Source organism: Globicephala melas, chromosome 5, assembly GCF_963455315.2.
Source record: "Globicephala melas chromosome 5, mGloMel1.2, whole genome shotgun sequence".
Classification (NCBI taxonomy): domain Eukaryota; kingdom Metazoa; phylum Chordata; class Mammalia; order Artiodactyla; family Delphinidae; genus Globicephala; species Globicephala melas.
The window spans coordinates 137,165,543-137,191,899 of NC_083318.1; the positions used below are offsets into that span (position 1 = coordinate 137,165,543).

The 26,357-nt window shown below is 43.6% G+C and overlaps 1 protein-coding gene and 1 long non-coding RNA gene across 6 annotated transcripts in view; one reads left to right on the forward strand and one right to left on the reverse strand.

Moving 5' to 3' along the window:
- Window positions 1-652: 652 nt before the first annotated feature.
- Window positions 653-18,003, reverse strand: LOC115858144 (uncharacterized). Of its 2 annotated transcripts, XR_009564147.1 has the most exons (4): window positions 17,661-18,003; window positions 4,575-4,673; window positions 3,944-4,183; window positions 653-2,463 (listed from the first exon to the last, which is right to left on the reverse strand). It is a non-coding gene; the product is annotated as an uncharacterized lncRNA (long non-coding RNA). The 2 variants fall into 2 exon arrangements; XR_004041548.2 differs by lacking the exon at window positions 653-2,463 and having other exon boundaries at window positions 3,767-4,183.
- GASK1B (golgi associated kinase 1B) overlaps window positions 17,852-26,357 on the forward strand; it is a 42,533-nt gene continuing 34,027 nt past the window's right edge. For 2 of the 4 annotated variants that reach the window (XM_060299882.1, XM_030865755.2), the window contains exons 1-2: window positions 18,186-18,405; window positions 19,142-20,284. In XM_060299882.1, the coding sequence (XP_060155865.1) occupies window positions 19,375-20,284 (910 nt within the window). In that variant the 5' untranslated portion in view covers window positions 18,186-18,405; window positions 19,142-19,374. Of the gene's footprint in view, window positions 17,899-18,185; window positions 18,410-19,141; window positions 20,285-26,357 lie in introns of those variants that run through there. The other 2 variants (XM_060299885.2, XM_060299884.1) reach the window with 2 other exon arrangements.

The following is a 26,357-nucleotide window of genomic DNA, read 5'->3' on the forward strand; positions in this document are numbered from 1 at the left end:
TATATATATATATAACTGAATCACTGTTCTGTATACCTGAAACATTGTAAATCAACTATACTTCAATACATAAGTAAATTTTTAAAAATCTACAAAAGTATTAAGTTTGTGATTATTTTTTGGCAATTACACTATTTCCTCAGCCAGGTAAATATATCAATCACATAAACATGATAAGGTATATACCTATATATTTTTTTCATTTGATTGTATTTTTCAACCATTCACTAAATAAGAGAGGTACTTATAAAGTGAAACGTATCCTGAGAAGTACTATTTTATTCTTTCCTTTAGAATCAAAACCAATTATTTTCCATTTTGATCATTGAACAGATGTTTATCATTTTATGACTCTTTGGGGGCAAGTATGGCTGTAAGGGCTTTCCAAAATCTATGCTACTCTCCCTCCCTCCAGTAGTTGCTAAATGATCGTATACGATCCTACTGGGTGTGCTCTCCTGCTCCCAAATTTGAGGATTCTATACATAATGAGAAATTATGAATTGTGTGAAGGCAGAAAAAACCTGTTTATTCACTAGATAGTGTAATCATCCACTGTAGTCTTTAAAAGAACTCTCCCTGGGTTCTTTGGAAAAGAAGGAATCAGTTTATCACAAATAATTTTCAAGAAGAGTTTTATTATATCCAGAAAGCAAACGAAATTTTCCAAGAATAACCTGACATTAGAAAAAATACACTGTGATACTGAGAATTGATGAGGCAAAATGTTAAAAATAAATGTTCCTGTCCTGATCCAAAGTTTATTTTTCGTGTAAACTATGTCACAATAAAGTTTACCTCAATGAAAAATAAAACTATTACCTTTTGCTGACTTTTAAAAATAGGGTTCACAAAAAATTAGATCTTTATTCCTTAAAAAGTTTACAATTCTCTAATGTACTGGACCAGTGATAGTTTTAATCACCTATTCTGAGTTTAGGAGAACACTAACATTATTTACTTACCTTCATTTATTTATATTAATTTCATGAAGTCTTTGAAGCAGTGTAGAATGAGGACATAATAATAGGGATAAAAGTTAAAACACAGAGAACTTAGAAGAAAATCAAGATGAAACAAAAGGTGCAGATTCTAAGGACCTGTATATTTGCTGTATAAACTAGTGGTAAATTTTAGAGGCAGGTTTATAAAGTGCAGTCAGATCACAAAGGCCTATGTCAGGCATTTTTAAGGTACTATTAATTTTGCATCCTTGCATCCTCAACATTCATGCATTCATCCAAGACATCTTTATGGCAGATGTACAGTAAACTGGGCAGTGTTATAGACACTGGGGACAGACAACAATCCCTATACCAGCTCAGCTCTCAGATATGAGGGCAGCCAGATCATAAACAGTACATGTGGTCTATTAAATAGTAAGATGTATTAAGGAAAAAATAAAGGAGGGGGAAAGACAAGTGTGTGTGGATGTGGGTGTGGTTGTATGTGGGGAGCTGTGTTTCTGGAAGGGTCATCAGGGAAGGTCTCCCAGAGAGGGAGACATTGAGGGGTGGCTGGGGGGGGGGAGGGGAGAGGGAACAGTGAGGACAGAAGCCCTGAGGCCCATCTCAGGGCTCTGAGGAAGAGAAGGAGGTCACCGTGGGTGGACCTGGGGTGGTGAGAATGGGGTGAACAGGATGGGAGGGGCCTTGTAAGGCCTACAGGGGACTCTGGATTTTCCTCTGGGAAAGATGGGGAGCAGCTCAAGTCCTGTGATCACAGGAGATGTATTAGTTATCTATTGCTGTGTAACAAATTATCCCAAATGCAGTGCCTTGGGGGACACTGGACATCTGTCCTCTCTCACAGTTTCTGTGGGTCAGGAATTTGGGAGCATCTTGGGTGGGGTTCTCACTCAGAGTCTCCCCCAAAACTGCATGGAGATGCTGGCCATGGTTCCAGGCATCTGAAGATGTGGATGGGCTGCAGGTGCCACCTCTGAGGAGGTTTGCTTATGGGCCAGGCACGTTGGCCCTCACTGCTTGGGGGGAGACCTCAGTTTCCTTTCACAGGCCTCATCAGAGGACTGCATGAGTATCCCCATGTCATGGTGTGGCTTCGCCACAGTGAGAACTCCGAGAAGGCAGAGGTGCCATTGTCTTCTATGACCTGGCATCTGAAGTCACACACTGGGGCTTCTGCAGAATTCTGCTGGTTATACAGTCCATCCCTGACTCAGTGTGAGAGGGGACTGCATCGCAGTGCAGGTACCAAGCACTGAGGATCATCCAGGGCTGTCTTGAGGGTGGACCACCAGGGAAAAGAAAGGAGAGAATTCCTGGAACAATGTCCTTGTGTGGGTGCAAGCAGATGGGATCCTAGTGCAGAGCCGAGGGAGGCCTCCTTGTTGGATGCACAGGAAGGTCATACACAGGAAAAAGTACACATGTGCAGCTTCAGGAGGTGGCGAAGATGTGCTGGAGGCTTGTGTACATTCCCTTCTGATCTTTTCCTAATTCTCTGTGAAGTAGAAAATAAGGTCATATGTTAAGGATGAGGACTGGGAAGGAGGTTGTGGAAATTCTTCAGTATTCTAAGCTTTTCAGTATCTTTCAAGTGATGCTGGTTGTTGTCACTAAGCGTCGCTCAGTCATACAACTAAGGAGAAAAAACACTTTATTGATCACTGTTGTATTATAAGAGGCACAGGCTGGGTTTTGGGAAAGCAAAAGAAAACCAAATGTGTGTGTATTTCATTTTTAAAACACTGATTTTCTTCCTCTTTGATCTCAAGAACGTTCTATGTTTATAGCATGGAAACGTTTAAGCTATAAACGTTTTTCTGTTTTGCAATTAGATTATTTCGTGACTTCTGCATATGGAAGAGGATATCATACAGATAATTAAGAGTAGACATTTAAAATATAAGAAATTTGAAAAATAAATAAAATAAAATATAAGAAATTGTCTTTTCTTAGCTCAATCAGCCTAAGACCACCAGAGACAAACCTGTGTACCAACTAAGTCAGCTTTACTGACTCATTGCCATGTGGGAGACTGCACATCCAAGGAACCATGGGGAGTTTCACCAAAGAAAGGAAAAAAAAAGAGTTACTATGGGATTTTGCAAGAGTGGCCTTTAGGTGCAGTGTAAATGAAGTGGTGTTTTGATGGGCTCCAAGAAAAGTCAGGCTGTGTGTAAAGGGGCCACCATCAATTCTGGCCTGTGAAGTGAACCCACAGTTATGTTTTCCTTGGAAACAAAGTTAACGTAGATGTCAAATGCTGTGTCCAAGACCTACTTGCTGAAACTCTGCACATGGACTGCCAATCAAGGCTGCTTCAGAGTATCACAATGATTAAACTCCTCCAGACCAGACTCTGGTGTTTTATCTTTACTGAAATAATGTCAAACAGAAATGTTTCTGATAGTTCGTGATTTCAGACAATAAGAATTCTCAGTATGAAATCCATGGTCACCCCAAGAATTGGGCTGTTACTGCCTTTTATGGCTGCAGCTTGTATTGGGAGAATTACTGTTTTCTGATAAATTCTCACCTGGCTTTACTTACAGTTCTGATTCTGGATTGATGAATGGTAAGGAAGATATTTACTCTCTACATTCAAACCAACTTTTAGGTTTTTACTCTGTATTATTATAACATACTATAGCTCAAAATCTTGATGCATACGTCATTCTCCCTTCCTGGGTAATCTTGGTCAAGACACTTAAGGAGTTTGTACCTCATGTTTTAAATTCATAATATAAGGAGGTTGAAAGAAGTCCTCACCAGTTGGTTTATATAAAATTTGACTTCTTTTATTTTTAAAGCTGAAATTACAATGCCTCCTGCAGTATGTTTACAAGACCTCAGCATCCAAGTTCCCGCAATTACGTCTGCCAGTCCCCAAAGGGGAAGCCTCCCAGGTGATCATGGGGCCCGTGTGACATTTTCATCTTCTTCTTTTCCTGTTCTAGTTTCCCTAGGTTACCAGCTACCAGCATCACAGTCGTCAGAAGACCTCTTGCTGCCGTGACTGATGAATGTGGCACCACCGCTGTGCTCATGATGCTGCAGCTCCTGAGGTGCTGGGCACCGTTAGTTCTCGAAGAAGCTCGGAGGAAGTCTCTCCTCACCATGATGTCCTCTGGGCCTTGAAGTGGTTCTGCTCCTGCTGGGTCTCTCAGCAGAGCAGCTTCTGCCTTCTGGGCTTCATCACCTGCACGTGATTCTCAATGCTTCAAACAAAACAGAATCAAATAAACAAATCAACCAATAATAACAATAAACAAAGGATGTCAATATTCTCAGAGATGGAATTCATTCTACCTTACATGGTGACTGATCAAACCACAACACCTGACTTCAGTCTACAGGTCACTGCAACTTTGTCACAGACAAAGGACTTGTCTTAAGTGTGTGTGGTCAAAGGGCTCATTTGTTGATTTTCTAAAAACGAGGTAATTTAAACTCTCCATCTTTGGAGACCAAAAACTTCTCCTAGTATCACATTTAATTAAAAGTTTTACTTGATTTTACTCATCAAAAATATAAAATCTCTTGAGTCCAGGGCTTAGCCATGATACCTGTCGTGTACATAATCTTTACCGTGCCCGCCTGTGAACGTACATGGCCTCTCCACTTGCTTGTTGGTGTGAACGTGTGGTTTTTCTTCAACAGCGTTTCCAGTTGATGGATTCACAGGGTAAGAGGGAGGCAACATGACACCTGTGGTGGGAGGACAGTGGGGCAAGGTCAGGGGTGTGCTGATGGGTACTCTGACAAGAGCTGGCAGGCGCTTGGGGGGGGCGGGTAGAAACAAGTCAGGAGAGAAGGTCACTAGTAGGGCCCTAAAATGAAGACTTCTGGATGGAGGATAATGATACTAATGATAAATAATAATTATGGAGTGTTTACCATAGGCAGGGACTGCATGAAGACCCTTCTCTGCATTATTTTGTTCAGTTCTTAGACCAACTGGGAGCGTTACACGCTATTATTACCTCCATCTGATGGGTGACGAGGCTGAGCAAGGTTCAAAGGTTGATTTGCTCAGATCCACACGGCGCATCAGTGGTAGTGTTAGTTCTCAAGGCAAAATGTCTCTGATTTCAGTGATTTGGTTATTCATTTTTAATATACTTTCTAAAGTATTATGAGATCCATGCCTCATTCTGACCTCTGTGAAGATACCTGAAATGTGCATTCAAGTATCTGAAACAGGTAAAAAACTATAATGTATCTATACACCTTGACATGTATGTTCAAAAGCTCACGTCTTATGACCACCTCTGAGTTGGTCACTCTGGCCAAAAGTGTGGGGCACTCTGACTGGCCAGTCCTTGCTCATCCACTTCTCCTGTGTCTGTGAGTATGTCAGACATAGCTGTACTCGAAACCTGGAGACTGTGATTAGAAGGGATATGAAAATACATTCTGAGAAGACAGCATAGTAGCTACCACAGTTCACGACATCGTTGCTGGTTCAAGCCTTTCTTTGATTCCATGCAACAAGAAAAGCCATTTTTTGTCTGAGCCAGTTGAGTTATTTCCTCTTATTTGCCACCAAGAGTCCTGATCTCATCTCTGTTTTTCTTCTTAGGTGCTTATCTCCCTGCAGCATGCTGTTTGCCAGATCGCCCTAGTTGGAGGTGTGGGGATCCTCTTCCATTTCTCCCTATTCCTCCTCTCCCTTTATCCAGAAATGTGAGAATTATCCTCCATTTCTCCCTATCCCTCCCTCTCCATATCCAATCAGATATCCTATGGCAGTTCTAACTCTGAAATGTCTCTAAAACCAACCTCACTCTTCCATTCCTATGGTCACAGCCATTGTTCACGCCTTCATCATCTTTTGTTTGATTTCCCCCTTGGTTAGTTTTCTTACTTCTAGTCTTGTTTCTTTGCACTCTGCCCACCATCCTTCTGTGAAAGTGAAATGATCATGTCACTTCCCTGAATACATTTTTCTCTTGGACCCATTGCCAAGAAGTTAAAAACTTCCTGGTGACACGTTTGGGACCCTTGTGAACACTTGCTGAGGATGACTCACATGGTCCTCGTGCCCAGGTCTCAGCATCAGCTCCTACCTATGTATCCTGCTACTTGGCTACTGTGTTATCTTGTTACCTGGGTCCTATTCCTTTCAGGCATTGCTGTCCTGGCCCTAAACTCTAATCTCATAATTAGGTGACTTTTATTGGCTCTTGGGATTCCTTGATATCCTGACTCCTTCTGTCTTTGGTACTTAACACGTTTCCAAACCTGATATTATCTATAAATGACTTAGGAAGCTTTTAAGAAGCACATAGTTCCTTGACTCAACCCAGATACACTGCATCAAAAATATTTTTTGAAATGAACTCCTGGAGATACAGAGGCAGACAGTTTGTAGAAGTGGTCATTTGGCAGACACCAAGCTTGAGTGTGTTTGCTGTTGCCGGCTCTCGGGGTCCTCTGATGCCTCTTCTCTACACTGGCTGAGTTTCTTCCTTTACCTACTCCAGAGACTCCTGATTGGCTGACCCGCCTTGGAGTCCCCTCAGTTTACATCCTGGTCATCTCTGCTCTGGACCCTCATGCCATCAGCCAAGAATCAGTTATTTCAACCTCTGAGCTCTCCTATAGTTATGTAGTCCCTTCATAATTCCACATCCTTGGATTTATTCTGTCTATTCTTGCTTTATCATCCATACTTCAACCTCTAGTTCAAGTCTAAATTACTTTTACCATCTGCTTTGGCCATGTCTCCAACCATAAATTCTCCTCCTCATTTAGGGGCCCCAAATACTAGGTAGATAGGTAGATAGTTAGATAGATAGATAGATAGGTAGACAGATAGTCACTAACCCTTTAAAATTATCATAAAGGTTCCAGTTAGTGGTGAGGTGCAGCTGATGGGAGACTGTATACATCTCTCTCAAACTCCATATTCAATAAAATTACATTGTTTGAAATTGAATATTTACACAGAAATCAGCAAATACTCAGAAAATCCTACTCCCCCCTCCAAGGGACTGGGAAACATTTCCCATCATACCACTATTTCCAGAGTTAGACCAAGCTGTGGGAGCCCTGGTGCCAACCTGCAGTACCTAACACAACACTTGCAGATAAGACATGTGTACCATGAAAGCACAGGCGGACTGAGCCTGGACAGGTGGGTGGTTAGTGTTCTCTAGATCTTGAAAAGTAGAAGAGCGAACTCCTTATATTGCTCCAACCTGTTCACCTCCTAGACGATCCCTCTCAGCTAATGGCAATTACATTCACATGTCATTTAAGCAATCTGTACATCAAGTTCCTCGTCCATAAAATGGGGATGCTAATAACATTTATATCATAGGGTTATTCCAAGGATTACATGAGCTGTGATTGGCAAAGGGCTTAGAATAATGTCTGGAATAGTTGTGATGCCCTGAAATAGTATGTGAGTGTTTAAATAATTGCTCAGAGTAAAACCTGTGGAGTCAGCCTTGCTCCGTTCATTCTCTCATATCCTAGATTCGAAACTCCAGGAAATCCTTTTACTTTGCCTTTTAAAATATACATCTGGATCTGACCTCATCTTACCACCTCTCCTGTGACTACCATGTATCAGGGCTCCATCGTCCCAATCAGAGCTATTTTGATTGTCTGCAGATCCACCCCCCACCACAATCTGTTCCTGAAACAACAATCAGAGCGATGATTTTCAGTCATTTTTAGACCGCATCCACTTCTCAACTGAAAACCCTCCAGGGCTCTCTAATTCCCTAGGGTAAAAGCCAGTGTCTTTACAATGGCCTTGGCTTTGCTCTGAGCTCTCCCGGGACATGACACCGTCTCAGTCTATCCAGTCAGGCCGTCCTAGCCATCCTAGAATGGAGGGGCAGTAGGAGTACAGTAGGATTGTTAAAACAAGAACAGGGGAGAAGGAAGATGGACACAGTGAAGCAGTGGGGGCAGGCAGGAAGGGCGGGGTTTAAGTTGTACAGAGAAAACAAGTAAGAGGTAGAGTAGAAGCAGGTCAGGAATTTTGTCCAAAGCAGATCAACTAAGAGCTTGATCTGTACCCAGTCCCTTGGAAATAGGCTTAGTACGAAGAAAGCAAGATAGCAGCCACAACTAGTACCTGCAGAGAACCTGGCAACCCTGAATGCCCCTGAGTCCTGGGTAGACATGGATCAAGTGTGGTCTGGCTTTGTTGTGCAGTATCAGAGCTGGGGACCCTGTGCAAGTCTGGACAAAAAATATTTCCAAATCTGGTGGTATGTAGAATACACTCCACTAAGAATATTGACCTCCTCCTCTCCTAGAAAAGTGATGGGAATTGAATGTTCCTTGGGAACACTGGGATGGGTTTAGGATGAGGGCAAAGGTTAACACAGCAAAGAACAAAATCGTGGCAACCAAGGCACTTGGGAGAATCAACCTTGATCCAGCTCATGGATAATCTTCCTTTTCCTTGAGACAGAGAAAACATACACCAAGAACAAATATACTGTGTCATCTTTAAGGTCTCATCTTGATAAGGTCGGGATTATAAACCAAACAAGCAGATAATCAAAAAGAAAACAAATATAAAAACATTGCACTAAGGAAAAGATCCCGCAACAAAACCTACTGGGATTTCAGCACAGAATCAGGATGGGATCCTGTCTGTTTTCTTACAGACCAGCCTCATCTTCTGCCTTTTCTCCTCTTCTGGTACCGATCTCTGTCTATTGATCCTGTTCTGGTCTGTACATGTACCTTTTAGGCTTTGTGTCTCATCCATGAGCTTGCTGTTAGCTGCCAGTACCTAAGAGTCAATACCCCTATGATGACTTGGATGTGGCTTGTCCACTGGCTACTTGCTTTGCTTAGATCCCTATGCTTTAGGTCCTTGATGGTACAGTAGGCTCTAGTGTTGTAATCTTTCCGCTGCTGCCTCTTTGTCCCCTGCATCCACCCCATCCTGGTTTTCTCCAGACCACATCCTTGGGTTAACCCAGGTTACCCTCAGAGATACACCCACAGAGGTAGACTCTGTGCAAACACCTCAGGACAGGATAGAAAATTCCATCATAGCACATCCAGGTACCAGATAAAAGATTCTGGAGTGCTGACAAGGTCAAAGCTTGGTCTTGGAAAATTTGTTCCGACTGAGGATTTAGGACTTGGTGATCAATCATTTCTACTCAGCAGCTGAGGCTGCTGGTTCCCCACAGAGTTCTCGTAGCCAGTGTGCCCTCCCGCAGCCGCTCAGAGTAGAGGAGCTCAAGCTTAGAACTACTACAGCTCCCTCCAGAGAACTGCCCTCGCCTTTGGCTGAGAGGAGCTGCCCCTCCCAGAGAGGCTTGGGGCCTTACTCTCCCCTCCCCCATCAGCCCACCTAGATTAGATTTCAAATCTCACGTTTTGTGTAGGTGGAGTTGGGGGGAATGATGCTTCCACCACATAATCACCAGGTAATGTGGTTATGAGTCTGTGACTTTGTGCTGATCGTGTGCTGTCAATTAAAATGATCCTTCTTCCGACCTATAAATAAAATCTACCTTGTGACTTGGAGTTTTTTTGTCAATTCAAGCATTAATAACTTTCTCTAACTCTGATTAGGGAATTATTTCCAGATGAGAGCTCTGATACATCTTCTTGGACAAGCTGTCAAACCCACACTTCATCAAAGGTGCCTCACCCCTGTGATGACTTGCATCTTTTGGAGGTAATAGATCTTTAGACTTATAAAAGAGAGGTAGGAGGTGGTGTGTGAGTTCCTCTCATCAAACTGCATTGATGTGAAGCTCTAGAGAGAGGTATTGGATTCTGTTTCCATGGCAACTGCTTCACTGCTCAAGGGGAAAAACAGGACAGCAATTGAAGTCTGTATTAATAGCAGCTCTAAATATAATCAGTAATGTGTTGAAATCAAGTGAAAGGACCACAAAAAAGCAATAGGTAAAATTTACAACCATGCAGGGTGGGGTTGAAAAATGAGGTGTTGTACAAATATTATTGCAACTACAATATGCTTTAAGAATTACAGGAATGGGGGCTTCCCTGGTGGCACGGTGGTTAAGAATCCGCCTGCCGATGCAGGAGACACGGTTTTGAACCCTGGTCTGGGATGATCCCACATGCCGCGGAGCAACTAAGCCTGTGCGCCACAACTATGGAGCCTGCGCTCTAGAGCCCGCGAGCCACACCTACTGAGTCCACGTGCCACAACTACTGAACCTATGTGCCACAACTACTGAAGCCCACATGCCTAGAGCCTGTGCTCCACAACAAGAGAAGCCACTGCGATGAGAAGCCCGTGTATGGCAAGGAAGAGTAGCCCCCACTCGTTGCAACTGGAGAAAGCACGCACGCAGCAACGAAGACCCAATGCAGCCAAAAATAAAATAAATTCAAAAGACTAGACTTAAAAAAAAAAAGAATTACAGGAATGGTTGGTGACAAATATAGTTTTGAGGAGAATCAACTATTATTTTATTTGCCCATTCATTCAGGTGCATGAATCTGAATCTGTAGAATCCTGATCGTATGTCAGCCACGAGTAGGATCTGAAGGCACAGAGGTATGTCAGGACTCTCTCTCTCTTACAGGCTCTCATGGTTTTAGGCGGACAATAGAAAAAAACCTACTGTGATTATAACGATGCTTTACTCGTCTACCCAACACCATTCTAAGCGTTTCCCACCGTGTAGCAGTCAGGAGGTTAGGGATTGTATGGGATTAATATCACACGCAGCTCCAGGGATAATTCAAAGTCATTTACTATAGTTATTGGTTCAGCAGTTCCTGACCTCCGGTTCACAGCCCCTGGTGGACCCCATGGAGCACCTGGCCTGACCTCCGGTTCGCAGCCCCTGGTGGACCCCATGGAGCACCTGGCCCTTACCTTTGACCCCGACGATGGATGCTGCTTCCTGCCCTTCTTCAGGCCTGCTCTGCACACTCACGGCCCAAGGTTGCCCAGCCACGTGCCCAGCCGTGTGAGGGAAAGGCAAAGGCAGACTTGGGGTCACCGTCTGTGACGATCCTCTCTCCTCAAACCCAGCGCCTCTGGCTTCGCGGACCCCACATGTGTCTCGGCCCGTGAGATCCCTGCCTTCTTCTCGGGCCCTTGTTGCCCTGGCCACAAGTTGGAAGATGCCCACGGGAGACTTCTGAGGTGACGCGAGTCCCCTGCGTGTATCCCTTTCTAGGGATTCCAGCTGCTGCAAACCATTTGTGCTGGCTCTCCAAGGCCTTCAAAGGATTGCTTATATGTGTTTACAACTTTTAAAGTTATTTTTGGTAGAAGATTTCATTCAGTATAAGCTACACTGTTGGGCCCAGGGCTCAAAATTGTATCCATTGAGTTTTAATTTCTATTATCATTTCTAAATGTTACTTTAAAATTTCTTTTAAATATGTGCTCAATCATTTTGAATCCCCTCTTATTGCATGCTCACTTTGTTGTCCCTTAAACATTATTTATATAGTGGATACTAAATTTATCTTTGGTTTCTAATTCTAAAATTTCTCTTTTTTTTGAATATTGGTGATTTCTGATAGTCATCTCATATAAACTGATATTCTTTTGTGGAAAATTTAAATTTGAGAATTGTTTCTTTTAGAGAACTTGCAAACAGTGGTTATATGTTTTTCCTTATTTGTCCTGAGTCTAGGTTTAAAGTACGAAGGTCTTTGAGAGTAACGGCCTCTGACACAATGCTGAAGCAGAAGTTACACATTTTATTCTTGAATTGTGTTCTCTGTGGAAAACTTAGAAAAGTGATAAAATGTTTAGTGATGAACTTAGATTCACTAAGCTTCTCAGACAGTTAAAAGCTTCAGCTGTTGAAGTTCCATACTCATCTTTTAAATGTTTTAAAATTTATTTAAAAATTAATATATTTTAGAGGGAAAGTTATTCACCTGTTAGCTAAAATTCGACTAATTTTAAAGGATTTTCTTTTTCTTAAAGAAAAGGACAATGTCTTTTTTTCCAAGGTCCAATAAGTGAAAATAAGCTTTGGTTTGGTTTGAAACTTACGACAGATTGGTAGTTGAATTCTTCATCAAGCTAAAATGAATAATCTATAAAACTAATCAAAGTCTCGTTCTGCCACTTGGCAGATGGCAAATTTGGCCTGATTAGAATTGTCGTATTTGAGGCTGTGTGTAGGAGGGATCTGCTTAACTGTATTGAGACCAGACAGGATGGGAAGAATTTGGGTCTGAAACCAGACATTATGTCTGGGAAGGTCCTAAGGTGGTGGCTGGGGAAGAGGGTGGAGAACAGACAGAGCTGAAAGCTCTTGGGGAGTCTGGCCTGGAAGATGGGATCCCAAACTCCCCTTGACGGTGAGATCCTAGAAGAAGGTCAATCCTCTTCTCTACAGCTACATCCAAAGGAACTCGACAGTGCCTGTCACAAAGTATTTGCTGCAAGGATATTTTAAATGAAAAAAGCAAAAAGACTAATGTAGGAGTCTAAAGATATGGCAACAGACACCTCAGGCTCTGATAACCCCTTACAAGTGTCTGCATAGGAGGGAGAAACCTGCCTGGAGAAGGACTGTTTAAAACCATCCGACAACTCGGTGACTCTTCCCGTGAGCTGTGAGCAAAAGGCAGTGGTCAACTCTGAATCTCTTTCTGGCCATGATAAGTAAACATTTCTAAGGTCTACTTTTCCCCACCACAGTGTCCTGGTAATGACTGAGTTAACTTCTTTTTGGTATGCTAAGGGCTTTTATTTATTAATTCATCTAATCCTCACACCAACCCTATGAGGTGTTACTATTAAGAAAAGTAAAACGAATATTAGAGTTTTATACTTCTGTCATCAGTCATTATTGTTCTGGTAATATTGTTCTGGAGGTCTAACCAGCTGGAAGATGTCAAATCACCCGAGGGGAAGTCCTGCCCGGTGTGATCCACACCGTAATACCTTGTATGACAAACGCCCCGTGATGTCAATTATATTGCTAAAGATCTCCTGACCGTAGCCTCCCAGCGGTTACCAGAGACTAATTTTAAATAAAGGCAAAAATCACTGAAGGTTTGAATCCAAAGTAGCCAGCAGAATGTACCTGATTATCTTTTTTTTTTTTTGCGGTACACGGGCCTCTCACTGTTGCGGTCTCTCCCGTTGCGGAGCACAGGCTCCGGACGCGCAGGCTCAGCGGCCATGGCTCACGGACCCAGCCGTTCCGCGGCATGTGGGATCTTCCCGGACCGGGGCACGAACCCGCGTCCCCTGCATCGGCAGGCGGACTCTCAACCACTGCGCCACCAGGGAAGCCCGGTAAGTCTAGCTTTGAGAAGACATGGGGTTTTCTTTGAAAGTCCTTCTCCTATTGAGACTAGGTGTGGTGGCATGGGTCAGTAGGAGAAATGTCCTTAGCAGTGTGTCATCAGTGTCAGATAAAAGTGCACGTATCTCTACAACACATAACACAAAACCTGTAACTTCTTCATAAGGTTTTAAAGACAGATCTAAGCACTACTGAAGGAACCACCAACTTCTTGGTACCAATTAAACCCCTTTGTAACAAAATTTCAAAACTTATCAGGCTAAGAGAGTTTCAGAAACAGGTCAGGCCAGCTTGGTCCCACCCAGGCCTGCTGTTAGGATGCGTAGCAAGAGTACTAGCAAATTCCTCATGACGAGCAGGTCAGAGGTCAGACCCAAGAACCGAGGCTACAGCCAGGATTATGATTCTAAGAGAGCTGTGGGTCCTACAGGTCAGGAGGATGGTGGGCAAGTGTTAGGGACCCTGGGGCAGGTCTGGACAGCACAGACCAGGGATAGAGTATCCATCTGTGGGTCTATAGCCTATGTAACAAGTCTGGGTCAACCACAGCAAGGAAAAGCTTAATACTTAGGTCTTCAGTGACTGGAGCCCTTCCGTATTCCTCTGGTGGGTGAGCTTGTTCCCACGGTAGCAGCAAACAGTACACCTGACAGACATGGGGAAAGGAGAGTCCTTCCTACTGTCGGCCCTGGTCCTGGACTTCTCCCAGGTTGAAGGAGAAACAGCCTTTCCACACGTGGATCCTTCCCTTGGAAGAACTGAAGGATTTAAAGATTATTTCCCTGACAGTAAAACCTAACGCGTGTCACTTGACTGTGAAAAGCTGTTAATTTGCCTCTGAAACTAGCCATTTAACCTTTAGAAGAGTGAATTATAACCCTGCACACTGGACATTTTTCACACTATGGATTTCTGGGCTGCTCCTCACAGCAATTAAAGGAGAACCTCTGGGGAGCTGGAAGGGACCTAGTCATCTATTCTTCAAAGTTTCAGTGATTTCGTTGTTCTTCAAGTGTTTAATTTAATTCTTGAATGAGGAAAGTATCAGGACCTCTTCATTGTAAATAAAAAAGGTGTAAAACATTGTTACTCTCTCACTCCCTTTCTGTATGGGGGTATAACGGCTATATCCACAATATAAAGAATATAAATGAATATTTGTTAAATAAATATTTGTTAAATAAAATAAAAATAAAATAAATAAAAATAAATAAAAAAAATTTGTTAAATAAATATTTGTTTACCCACCACCTCTTTCAGTTTTATTAAAGGATAAGATATATACGGAAAAGCGCACAAATAGTAAATGGATAGCCAAGGAATTATTCCCAAATAAATATCATCTAGGTCAAGAAATAGAACATTAGGGAGTTCCCTGGTGGTCCAGTGATTACACTAACAAACGTAGTAAGGTAGATAGCTAGTGGGAAGCAGCCGCATGGCACAGGGAGATCAGCTCGGTGCTTTGTGACAGCCTGGAGGGGTGGGATAGGGAGGGTGGGAGGGAGGGAGACGCAAGAGGGAAGACATATGGGAACATATGTATATGTATAGCTGATTCACTTTGTTATAAAGCAGAAACTAACACACCATTGTAAAGCAATTATACCCCAATAAAGATGTTAAAAAAAAAAAGACTCAGCTCTTTCACTGCAGGGGCCCAGGTTCAATCCCTGGTCAGGGAACTAAGATCCACAAGGTGCATGGCATGGCCAAAAAAAAAAAAAGAAAAAGAAATGGAGCATTGTCACAAACCCATGTTACTTCTCCATAAAGATATAAAAAATTCCCGGTTATTTTAATGGGCCACACCATTGTCTTATCGTCTACCTTTACACTTTGTTTTGCTCATAGATCTATTTTTTAATGGAGAGAGAATACTTCAGGTATGAGGTAATATTATCATATCAGTCTCTCTGAGCTAATAATATTCAGAGCAGTAACAAATATTTTGAGTGTTCCATGTGTCCTCACGTGGTGTATGTGAATATTATATCGCGACAACAAAATTTCAAACCGTGACTCACTCAAGGAATTCAGGCTTATTCTTCTAAAACCGAATGGAACTTCGCTCTGGAGCCCCATGATACCTGACAGGAGAAAATACCTTTCTGTTCAGTTTCAGCCGTGACCTTGAGCAACAGATGGGAATGGTTGCACATTCCAAAGTGTGGTGTGAGATCCCTGTGCCTGGGAAGGCGGCTGCTGTCTTGGGGAGCCTGAGGTTGCTGAGGCAGAGGATGTGACTGTGTCTGTTGGACCATTTGTGGGCGATACACACAGGCCCAAATGAGAAAGCCAGCCTGCTGGTTATTTCAAATGCTTTCCAAGAAAAGGGCCTGAAGAAACAAGGTGATCTCCACAGAATAGTGGGCTGCCAGATTCCAAGGGGCTGAGCAGACATCGACAGCCAGCCAGAGAGGCCACGATCTTCAAAGTGACTGCACCTTCCCCCCCTAGAGCGGACGCGCAGGCCCAGCGGCCATGCCTCACGGGCACAGCCGCTCTGCGGCATGTGGGATCCTCCCGGACCAGAGCACGAACCCGTGTCCCCTGCATCGGCAGGCGGACTCTCAACCACTGCGCCACCAGGGAAGCCCTTGGCCATACTTTTTTGAGGAACAGCAAGCTGCCCGAGAGGGGAAATGCTGTAAACATAAAAGAAATGTGAACATCTCGACTACTACATAGAATCTAACTGTTGATTCGTTTATGTGCGTGTATGTGTGTGTCTGCGGCTCAAACGATGGAGAAATTTTAAAAAGTCGGACTACAGAAATTATGCCTGAATTTTTATCCAAAGCAGTTGAAAAGGGCTACTAGTGCCCAGAGTGGGTTTGAATAGGCAATGGGAAGAATGATTCAAATTGTTTTCTATCTGCTGAGCCCTGTTTATCCAGTGTATTTGTAATATCAATATATTGGCTACACCCATGATTCCACGAGCTGGTTCCTAATTCTACCAGAGACCTTCCCCTTCGGCAGTGCTGACTCCCTGTCAGATGCCAGGGCTGGGAGAAGGGCCCCCAAGCAGTTCAATGAGGTGTCAAGGGGCGAGAGGAGGAGTCCACCAAGTTTGCTAAGCCAGACAACTCTTATCTACTTCCTAAGCATTTCGCCGCTAAAGAAACCTGCTCTGGAAACAGCTAGCAGAGTCTTCTGCTTAGCAGAACCTGGCTTCTGCCAAAGACTTACTTTTACTTTTTAAAGACTTCAGGTCAGTTATTCTTCTGAATACTGAAAATAATAAGATAGTTTTACAAACTGGCTTGGTTATCGTTTCCTTTCAAAAAGTTAATATTTACTATCTAGAAAATAATTCTGGGCTCATGGAAGTGTGCTTTAAGAGTATTGCTACCATATGATCCAGCAATCCCACTCCTGGGCATATATCCGGAGGAAATCATGGTTTGAAAGGATACATGCACCCCAATGTTCATTGCAGTGCTGTTTACAAGAGCCAGGACATGGAAGCAACCTAAATGTCCATCAACAGCGAATGAATAAAGAAGATGTGGTACATATTTACAATGGAATACTACTCAGCCATAAAAGAGAATGAAATGATGCCATTTGCAGCAACATGGATGGACCTAGAGATTATCACACTAAGTGAAGTAAGTCAGAAAGAGGAAGACAAATATCATATGATATCACTTATGTGTGGAATCTAAAAAAAAAATGATACAAATGAACTTATTTGCAAAACGGACTCACGGACTTAGAGAATGAATTTATGGTTACCAGGGAGGAAGGTGGTAGGGAGGGATAGATTGCGAGTTTGGAATTAACATATACACACTACGATATATAAAACAGACAACCAACAAGGACCTACTGTATAGCCCAGGGAACTCTACTCAATATTCTGTAATAACCTAAATGGGAAAAGAATTTGAAAAAGAATAGATACATGTATATATATAACAATCACTTTGCTGTATACCTGAAACTAACACAACATTGTTAATCAACTATTCCCCAATATAAAATAAAATTTAAAAAAAGAGTATTGGAGAACAAAGGAAATCAATTTGATGCTTAAGTTCTCATGCAGTTTAGCCAGAATCTATGGGTGCTTCTAGGAAGCATGGGCTGAGTCTGAGAGCTACAGGAACAGTTCTAGTATAATTTTTGGTATTTGATCACTTGGAAGTTTATCCTTTCCTTCTACATGTATTCCAATGCCTTGATCTTTTCCGCATTGTTAAATATAGTCTTTTTACAATTACACACCATACTCTAATTCCCACTCCCTGCCCCCACCCCCCCATAACAACCTTCTTTTCCTGTGGGGAAAACATTCCCTGGCCCCTGCCTGCCTGCGTGCCTTCTAGACTCTATTTGCTGTAGAAGCAAAAACAATAAGTCTAAGTGAGACCCGGAGGTCATCAACCCCTGCCTTTGAGCCCGGACATGCAAGCCACCTAAAGCAATCACTAACCTGTTTTTAAAAGAAACCTCCAATCAGGGAGAATCCACAACTTCTTTTTGTGAACTGTTGCACCGGGCAACGGCACACTATAAACGTCTCTTCCCACCGATGTGTACTCTTATCGGCCTGTTCTTTTTTCTCCCTCATTTGCATTAACCCTTTCTTGCCTTTTTCTGAACTTCTGGGCCTTCTCTTCTCAGAAGCGGTGGGAGGCCAGTGTTACTCTGGACACAGCCAGGATGGAAAGGTAAGTCCCTGGCAACGTTGCTGCTCTAATCCCCGGTGGCTGGGATGGACAGAGAGGTGAATGCCTTCACCTCATGAGGTGTTTATTTCACTGCTGCTAAGCGAACACTCTCTAATGCTTTTTAACACCAAAAAGACTGACACTTCTGAGTCTGTTTCCATGCAGGACACTAGAGGGCTCCCAGGAGTTAAAAATAAGTGGAAAAATACGGCATTTGCTTTTTTTTTCTCCAGAATTTAAAATTAAAGTTTATTTTTTACAATATTAAAAAAAAAGAAACCCTTACACATCTTAAAAGTGGGTTGTCAGCAGCCAGTGAACAAGTACCCGTTTTGCTTTGCAATCAGGAGTTTTCAAGGGAGCTTTGAAAGCAGAGCTGAAATATTTGAAATGTGGAACACTCTCGACCATGAAATATGTTCTACTTACATGCCTCAGCCTTTAATAGTTCTTTGCATTAGAGTCAGGGATTGCATTCTTCCTGGGGCCAAGCACGGGGCCAGCTGTGTAAGTAAGGTTGCTTTTTACCAGTTCTTCTTTTTAATAGTGTGAAAAAGTAGAGCTAGAGGGCTTTTGGTTCTCTTCTTTCAGCTGACTTTGGTGAAAAGAAAAGGAATAAAGAACAGTTAGATGTGTGTTTTGTGTTTACGTGTGTGTGTGTTTGTGTGTGTGTGTGTGTGTGTGTGACTGAATAAATGTAATTGCTTCCGAGATACATGGGCATGTATGCCTTTATATTATGATAACCCTTAAAGTACGATAATGGAATATATTATGAAGAAAAGACTGTACCATACGATTAAGAGAATATGTTTCTGAATTTGAATGCTAATACTTGGTGCTTCCGTCCAACTAGTTAAAGCAGGACTTTTAAAAATAAATAGGAGATAGCTACAGATTTCTAAAACCTGTGGTTACTTTTCTTAAATTATTTCTGAATTTCAAAACGATAAGCCTGGATTTGTCCAATTTTAATGCTTTTCCTTCAGGATCAAATTAAATGACTCTAGCTACAAGTTATAAAATAGTCTTGGATTTTGGTGGTTGGTTTTCACTAATTGAAACTGAATATCAAATCTATACATCTATCTTGTTTCTACTTTTTTTTAAACCTCACTTAAAAAATCATTTCGTGGTGATAGTGATGAAAGGAAAAGGTTCCGCGTTTTTCTTTCCTCTTGTGGAGGAACTGACCGAGTTTGAGACTGTGACTCAGTTCGCTCTGTTTTCCATTCATTCCCAGGAACTAGCCAGACTTCTCCTCGGGGAGGCTGTCGGGGTTTAGAAGGTCTGTTGTGGCCAGTGTCAGAAGCCTGCCCGGCTCCATCACCAGCCCTTAACTTCCTCCTCGACCCACTGGAGACCACGTAGACACCTGAGTGGAGGCGACAGCTGCGTTCAGCAAACCATGCATCATGCCAGAAGGAGCCAACGGCAGACTTTAAACTCTGTGCAGCATGTGGACGAAGCTCAGAAATGAGCTGTCCGGACAAGCCAGGGCAACTCATAAACTGGTTCCTCTCCTCCCTGTGCGTCCCGAGGGTGCGGAAACTCTGGAGCAGCCGGCGCCCCAGGACCAGGAGGAACCTCCTGCTGGGTACGGCCTGCGCCATCTACCTGGGCTTCCTGGTGAGCCAGGTGGGGCGCGCCTCTGCCCCGAACGGAGGGCGCGCGCGCAAGGGGCCGCACTGGAGCCGAGCCACCGCCGAGGCCCCCTTCCCTGAGATACCCCTGGACGGCACGCTGGCCCCTCCCGAGTCCCAGGGCAATGGGACCACGCTGCAGCCCAACGTGGTGTACATCACCTTGCGCTCCAAGCGCAGCAAGCCCGCCAGCATCCGTGGCACCGTGAAACCCAAGCGCAGGAAGAAGTATGCGGTGGCTTCTCAGGCCCCGGGACCCGGGACTTTGGTCGGACCGTCCCTTCGGCCTCAGGAAGCTGCAAGGGCAGCTGATGCTGAAGTGCCCGGGCACGTCCGGGGAGGAAACCTGGCCAAGGCTGGGGAGCGACCCTGGGGGTGGATGCAGGGTGTGGGAGCGCAAGGTGGGGACGCAGATGTGCAGCTGCCCCGGGCCGAGGGAAGCAACATCAGGATCTACAGCGAGAGCGCCCCGTCGTGGCTGAGCGGAGAAGACATCGGCCGGATGCGCCTGCTGGCCGACGGCACGGTGGCGGGTCTCCAGCCGGCCTGGCCCAGGAGCAGAGCGCGCCTGCTGGTGTTGCAGGGGACCGGCCGGCCCGCGGGGCCCGCCTGCGGCCCCAGCCCCTGCGGGCTGCTCAAGCAGCCTCTGGACATGAGCGAGGTGTTTGCCTTCCACCTGGACAGGATCCTGGGACTCAACCGGACCCTGCCTTCTGTGAGCAGGAAATCCGAGTTCATCCAAGGTAACCGTTTCCCGGGCTTCTTGTTTGCAGCTGTTGCATTGGGCTTGATTTTCTCTTTTCCCTCAGCCTCTTTTTCTAAATGATTTTCTCCGCCCGCCTTTCCCATTTGGACAGCAGCAGCACGTCTTTCCATACGCTTGGCATCCTCGATTTTCTCAGCTTTGGGAGGACACGAGAGTGCGCGGGCGATGCTGTGCTGCACACGCGCGAGAAGCCCCGCTGTGCAATCTCTGCTCTCCGTTTCCCTCGCCGCGCTTCCCGAAGGCGTATTACACCTGATGAAAGCCAGCGGCAATTGTGTGATCAGGAGAGAGAGCCGGGGTGGAGGCAGAGAGCTTGCTGACAGTCAGGCATATTAGTAACTGGGTTTGTATGGAAGTAAGTAGAATCCTGCGCACTGGAGGTTTTTAAAAATAAAGGCAAAGAGGGTTATCTTTCTTCGGCAGATGGAATCTTTTTAAGAGGCCCAGAGCCAGACCATGTTAGATTCAACCCCTTCATCTTTCACGATGGACGTGACCGCTTTAGTTTACAAAGAAAATGAGGCCAAAAGAGGTGATTTGTTCAGTGTATATACCGACCAGCCACGTGGTTTCTCCAAGTCCATGACTATGGTTTATTGAGCCTGAGTGCCGAGAGATGCCGTCAGGTGACAAACATCGTGGCAGGTTCCGGGGTGTGCAGCCTGCCGATTCAGCTGCAGGCGTCAGGGCTGGCGTGTGACAGTGCTCATGCCACAGAAAGGATTTTCTCTGAATCCTGAGGCTATTCCAGCGTTCCAACACAAAGTAGGGTGGGTCCTTGGCTGTGTTTGAAAGCAGAGTGATTCCAGAAGTTGCCACTCTGAACCCAGGCTGGTCCAAGAGGCTAAAATGGACCCCAAAGAGATTATAAGCTCAAAGGCTATTTCCTTACAAAACATAGCATTTCAGCCCAGTTCCCATGGAGTCTGGACTGGAATGGATTAAAGCCTTGGGAGTGGCCAAAAGCCAGACTGCATTTCAATGGCTTCAGGGGTATAATTTAGTCTTAGAATGGGCACTTCTTGAAGCACCGCTGGTTTATTTAGAAAGACTTGGCATTCCCTACTCAGCCTGGCTCGTGGCTAAGCGCTGCAGATTCGCAGGTGTGTTTCGATGCCTCAAATTCACAAAGTCTTCCACCAGTGTGATGCTGATGTGAGAAGCCTCTCAGACATTCTATCAAATGGTGATACAAGTTCGTTTCTAGAGGGTGCTCACTATTTGCTAAGTGCGATGCTGCCTGAGACATAGAGTCTCTATACATCTTGACTCCTGTGTTTCTCACAGCAGTACTAGGAGGTAGGTGCGATTCTTATCTCCACTTGGGAGATGAGGAAGCTGAGGCTTATTTAGGCAAAGTAACTGGCCTCATGTTAATGGTTAAGCTGGGTTTTGCGCCCAGGCCCAGTAAACTTCAAAACGTCAGCTCTTAGCCATTGGGCTTAGGTGACGCTACCACTTCTGTCCACCCTGGAGAGAGGGAGTATGCAGGTGGGCATGGAGAAGCAGGCACACACGGAGCCTCTCCTGGACCAAGCAGGGCAGAGGGTCCCCCTGGAAGGCTCCCTTGCCGTTCACTCATGTCATAAAGGCCCTGAGAAGAGGTGATGCGTGTTGAATGTATCCTGAGGCATGGTACTCTGATCTGTCTTTCCAGCTTCCCTGGGAGCTCCTGGACGGAAGTTGAGAGAGGAAAGGAGTGGTTAGGAGCCTGGGCTCTGGAGCTGGACCCCTGGGTTTGAATTTACCAACCTGTGACCCAGAAACGCTCATGTTCTCAGCTCTAAGTGACAACAGTACCCACCTCATGAGTTTGTCGCTAGTTAATACAGGGAACACACGTAGACCTGGTGCTTGACACACAGTAAATCTTCAATAAATACTGCTGTTTGTGTTACTACACGAAGCACATGAGGTTCCATGTTCACTGAGTTACTCATATAGCCTCCAAGCCTCACCTATCATTTCTTTTTTTTAATTGAAGTCTAGTTGATTTACAATGCTGTGTTGTTTCAGGTGTACAGTTATACGTATATATATTCTTTTACAGATTCTTTTCCATTATGGTTTATTGCAAGATATTGAATATAGTTCCCTGTGCTACTCAGTAGGTCCTTGTCGTTTATCTATTTTATATATAGTAGTGTGTATCTGTTAATCCCAAATTCCTAATTCCTCCCCTTCCCCTTTGGTAACCAAGTTTGTTCTCTATGTCTGTGAGTCTGTTTCTGTTTTGTAAATAAGTTCATTTGTACCATTTTTTTAGATTCCACATATAAGTGACATCATATGATATTTGTCTTTCTCTGTCTGACTTACTTCACTTACTGTGATAATCTCTAGGTCCATCCATATTGCTGCAAATGGCATTATTTCATTCTTTTTTTGGCTGACTAATATTCCATTGTGTATATACCACATCTTCTTTATCCATTCATCTGTCAGTGGGCATTTAGGTGCTCCCATGTCTGGGCTATTGTAAATAATGCTGCAATTAACATTGGGGTGCATGTATCTTTTCGAATTAGCGTTTTCTCTGGATACATATCATTTCTTCATGTGACAGGGCTAGGACTAAAACCTAGGTCTCCTGCTGGCTTAAACTTTTTGGTGTCAGGATACCTCTTAGGTATTTAATTCTGTTCTCTGAATATCCAGCATCTTTGGGAATGAAGAAGGCAGTTGCATTAAATTTGAAGGAGGCCTTTATAATTCCAGTGTAGACTGGTGTTCCTCTCTCTTTGCAGAAGTAAGTGATGATGGAAAGAAGCCAACAAGGCTGTATTGACATGACTCTCAATATGATGAGTTAAATACCTAAGACTGTATCTCAAGGAATACCGGAACTTTCTTTATTCTCTCTTTGATACTTTCTACTAGAATGTAGTTATTGAGAGTCATAAAATCAGACCAGTTTCCTCAGGAGCCTAGGACATGATTTATAGTTATGAGCACCCTACACAATATAATTCTACTCATGGAGACATTGTATTGATGCAAAGTACATAAATAGATCAGTTCTGGTCATGGTAGGAGATTAACAGTCTTAGGTTCTCGGTATCTCTCTTCACTCACCTACCTCTAGTCTCTTCCTGACTTGTGTCTTTCTTCCCTTGATTTCCACAGATGTGTGGATCTTCCCTCTAGGGTCCTCCTAGTCTTCTCTTGGTCCAAGCTTAGCTTTATTTGCACCTCCCTAGGTACCTAAGGGGGTGATAGATCTTATCTTGTTACCCAGCATCTGTTTCTGGCTCATTCTGTATCATTGTTGTATAATTATAATTGCTTATTTAATCATCTCTTCTTTCCCACTACGCTCTAGATCTGTGAAGGCAGAGACGTTTCCTGTCGTGTTCATCATTGAATGTCCAGATCCCAGTGGAGAGTCTGGCACATAGTAGTTGCTCAATAAATATTTTTGAATGAATGCAAGAATGCATTTTTGGTCTGTTTCACTGACTCCAAACAGTAAATCTGTACTTGCTTCTGGCTTCAAAAACTCAGGACAAGTGCTACATTTTAGTCCCAAATCCAGGCTGGGATTTCTCCTTGAGATTCTTATAAATAACTCATTGAAAAGGAAAGAAAAATATCCTTGGCAGCCTCTGTATTATGCAAATAATAAGGTTTATGGAGCTTATTCTTGTGAGGACCATCAATATATGGTCTGTGACTTCACTCTGTAATGTAATTTGATAACGAGTTTTCTATAGGAGGAAAAACAGAACTCAGCTTAGGTATGCATTTCTCTGATGATCTGGCTTGGTCTGGGAGGAGATCTTTTCATATCTGGGAGAGTGGATAGTCAGCCGGTCCTGTAAATAATCTGCCTTAAGTGTTGTGTCTGTTCTCTGACTTTTGATGAATGTTTGTGAAAATAAATTCATGCTTAGTACCAAGAACATCGCTAGTCTCTTGTGAGTCGAATATAGATGTTTGGCTTATCGCAGTTAATCTTTCAAAGAAACCTATGCAGGAGATACTTTCCTACCTCAATTTTGAGAAGAAAGAAAGATAAGAAGAAGGCAGCTCAAGGTTGTACAATGAGTTAATTGTCCAGAAAGAATTCAAGCCCTTGGCTTGTAACTTCCAAGACTTTCCTCTTTATCAGTCTGCTTTCCTCACCAAATCCTTTTGGGGGTCCTGAAGGTGTGTCTTCTTTCTCCATCACCACGACCTATCTGTATACCTGATTATCTAACACAACTAGACATTGATGACTTGTGTACTGCTGCACAGATATGGGCTATGGGAACCTCTTGTTTCTCAAGGAGACAACAACCGTAACCAGAGCAAGAGTAATATTGAATGTTACCATATACTGGCACTCTTTTAAGTACCATGCACCTATTATCTCAATAAATCCTCCTAAACTGTTATAAGGTGGGTACTCTACGAGAGGCCTTTTGTGGATGTGTAAGTAGAGGCCCAGTGTAATTAAATACCTTTGCTGAAAGTCAGGTAAATTACCTGGCTGTAAAAAGGAGACATATGATGCAAAGGGAGATGTAAAAGAGTGTCAGAGGCTGTGACTGAATGATATGTCTGCCTCAGCCTCTCAGATGAACTTTCTGTTCATCCAGTCCAAAGACAAAAGGTCCCAATGATAAAGCTCATCTTCAGGTATTTATTTGTTTGTTTGTTTGTAAAACTGACACAGGTGATCCTATCGGCCCAGAGCCACTAGCTCAGGTTCCTCTGGGACAGGTTCTTGGTCGTATAACTTGAATTCTAGATGACTCCCCTTGAATCCAAAAATATATATATGAAATTAGCAGGTTTACTGGCCCTGAACTGTATACTGGACCATTTTCTGACAGGTGTCACTCCAAAGATATCCCAGAAAATGGGAAGGTTGTACTTGGGGAAGGACAAGGTTGTAATTAGGTAGGGAGGGCCAGGAGGATACCACCCTACAAAATCCAGCAATGACCACTAGACCAGAGTCTCATCCTATGCGTATCTGCGTGGGAAATACAAAAGTGAATTGAAATATAGCATCAAAGGCCTTGTAAAGAAATCCATGTTTGCAATAATGATGTATTTTTCAGTTGTAAACTTATAAAGAACCTAGTATTATGCCTCACAGCGTGTCTATGCTGCATTTGTTGTCATTTGACTATTGCATTGCTTAACAATTCCACACAGCAGATAGTATTGATACTTTATATATGGGAATCCTGAGGCTCGGTGAGGTGTGAAATTTGCTCAAGGACGCATAGCTAGTGGGCAGTGGAAGTGGAATTTGTACCCAGTTCTGTCTGATACTAAAGTATCCTCATGTTGCTTCTCTTGCCCTACGTTACCTCTCAAATATAACTTGATATAATCATGGGATAGTGACAACAATGTGCAAATTTTAACATGGTGATTTCTGATTTACCATTATGCCAACCTTTCTATTGAACTTCTTTTTTCAACTCAACCACTTAACATTGTTAATATTTTCACTCAAAGGAAGTATGGCCATACTACCCTGAACACGGCTACAAGGGCTGTTGTTGTTTAAATACAAGCCAATGCTTCCCAGATTTTCTTGTTTTACCGTAAACAATCGTGTATATGCAAATATGACTGAATGTATTAGTATGTTTTCTGCCAAACCGTCGTTGCAAAAATCATCAATCATGATAGACATCACCAGATACTATGTGATACTGATACCTTTAAATACTTTTTTAAACAAAATATTTAAAAATATGTATCTAAGACAAGACAAAGCAGACTATGTCTATGGAGAGAGCAGAAGAACCCCAGCCCCCCGTGATCTTCCACTGAGCACTTTGGCCAAGCTCCCCAGCAGTCTGCACAGAGATGCAAATGAATCCCAAGGGCCACCATTTTGGTAGCACTTAAGCATCGGACTGTTTTTCATGCCCAGCATGGGAGATGCATTATGTGTGCGTTATTTTTAGGATGCCGCTTTACGGCCATAGAGCTGTCAGACTGGATTAGGTAGCCTCGTTCCAGGAACGCTGTGTGTCAGGGCTGCTTGGATGACAAAGTGCAGGCCCCTCACCCACTTCCATTTAAATTCAGTGTCGATTCCA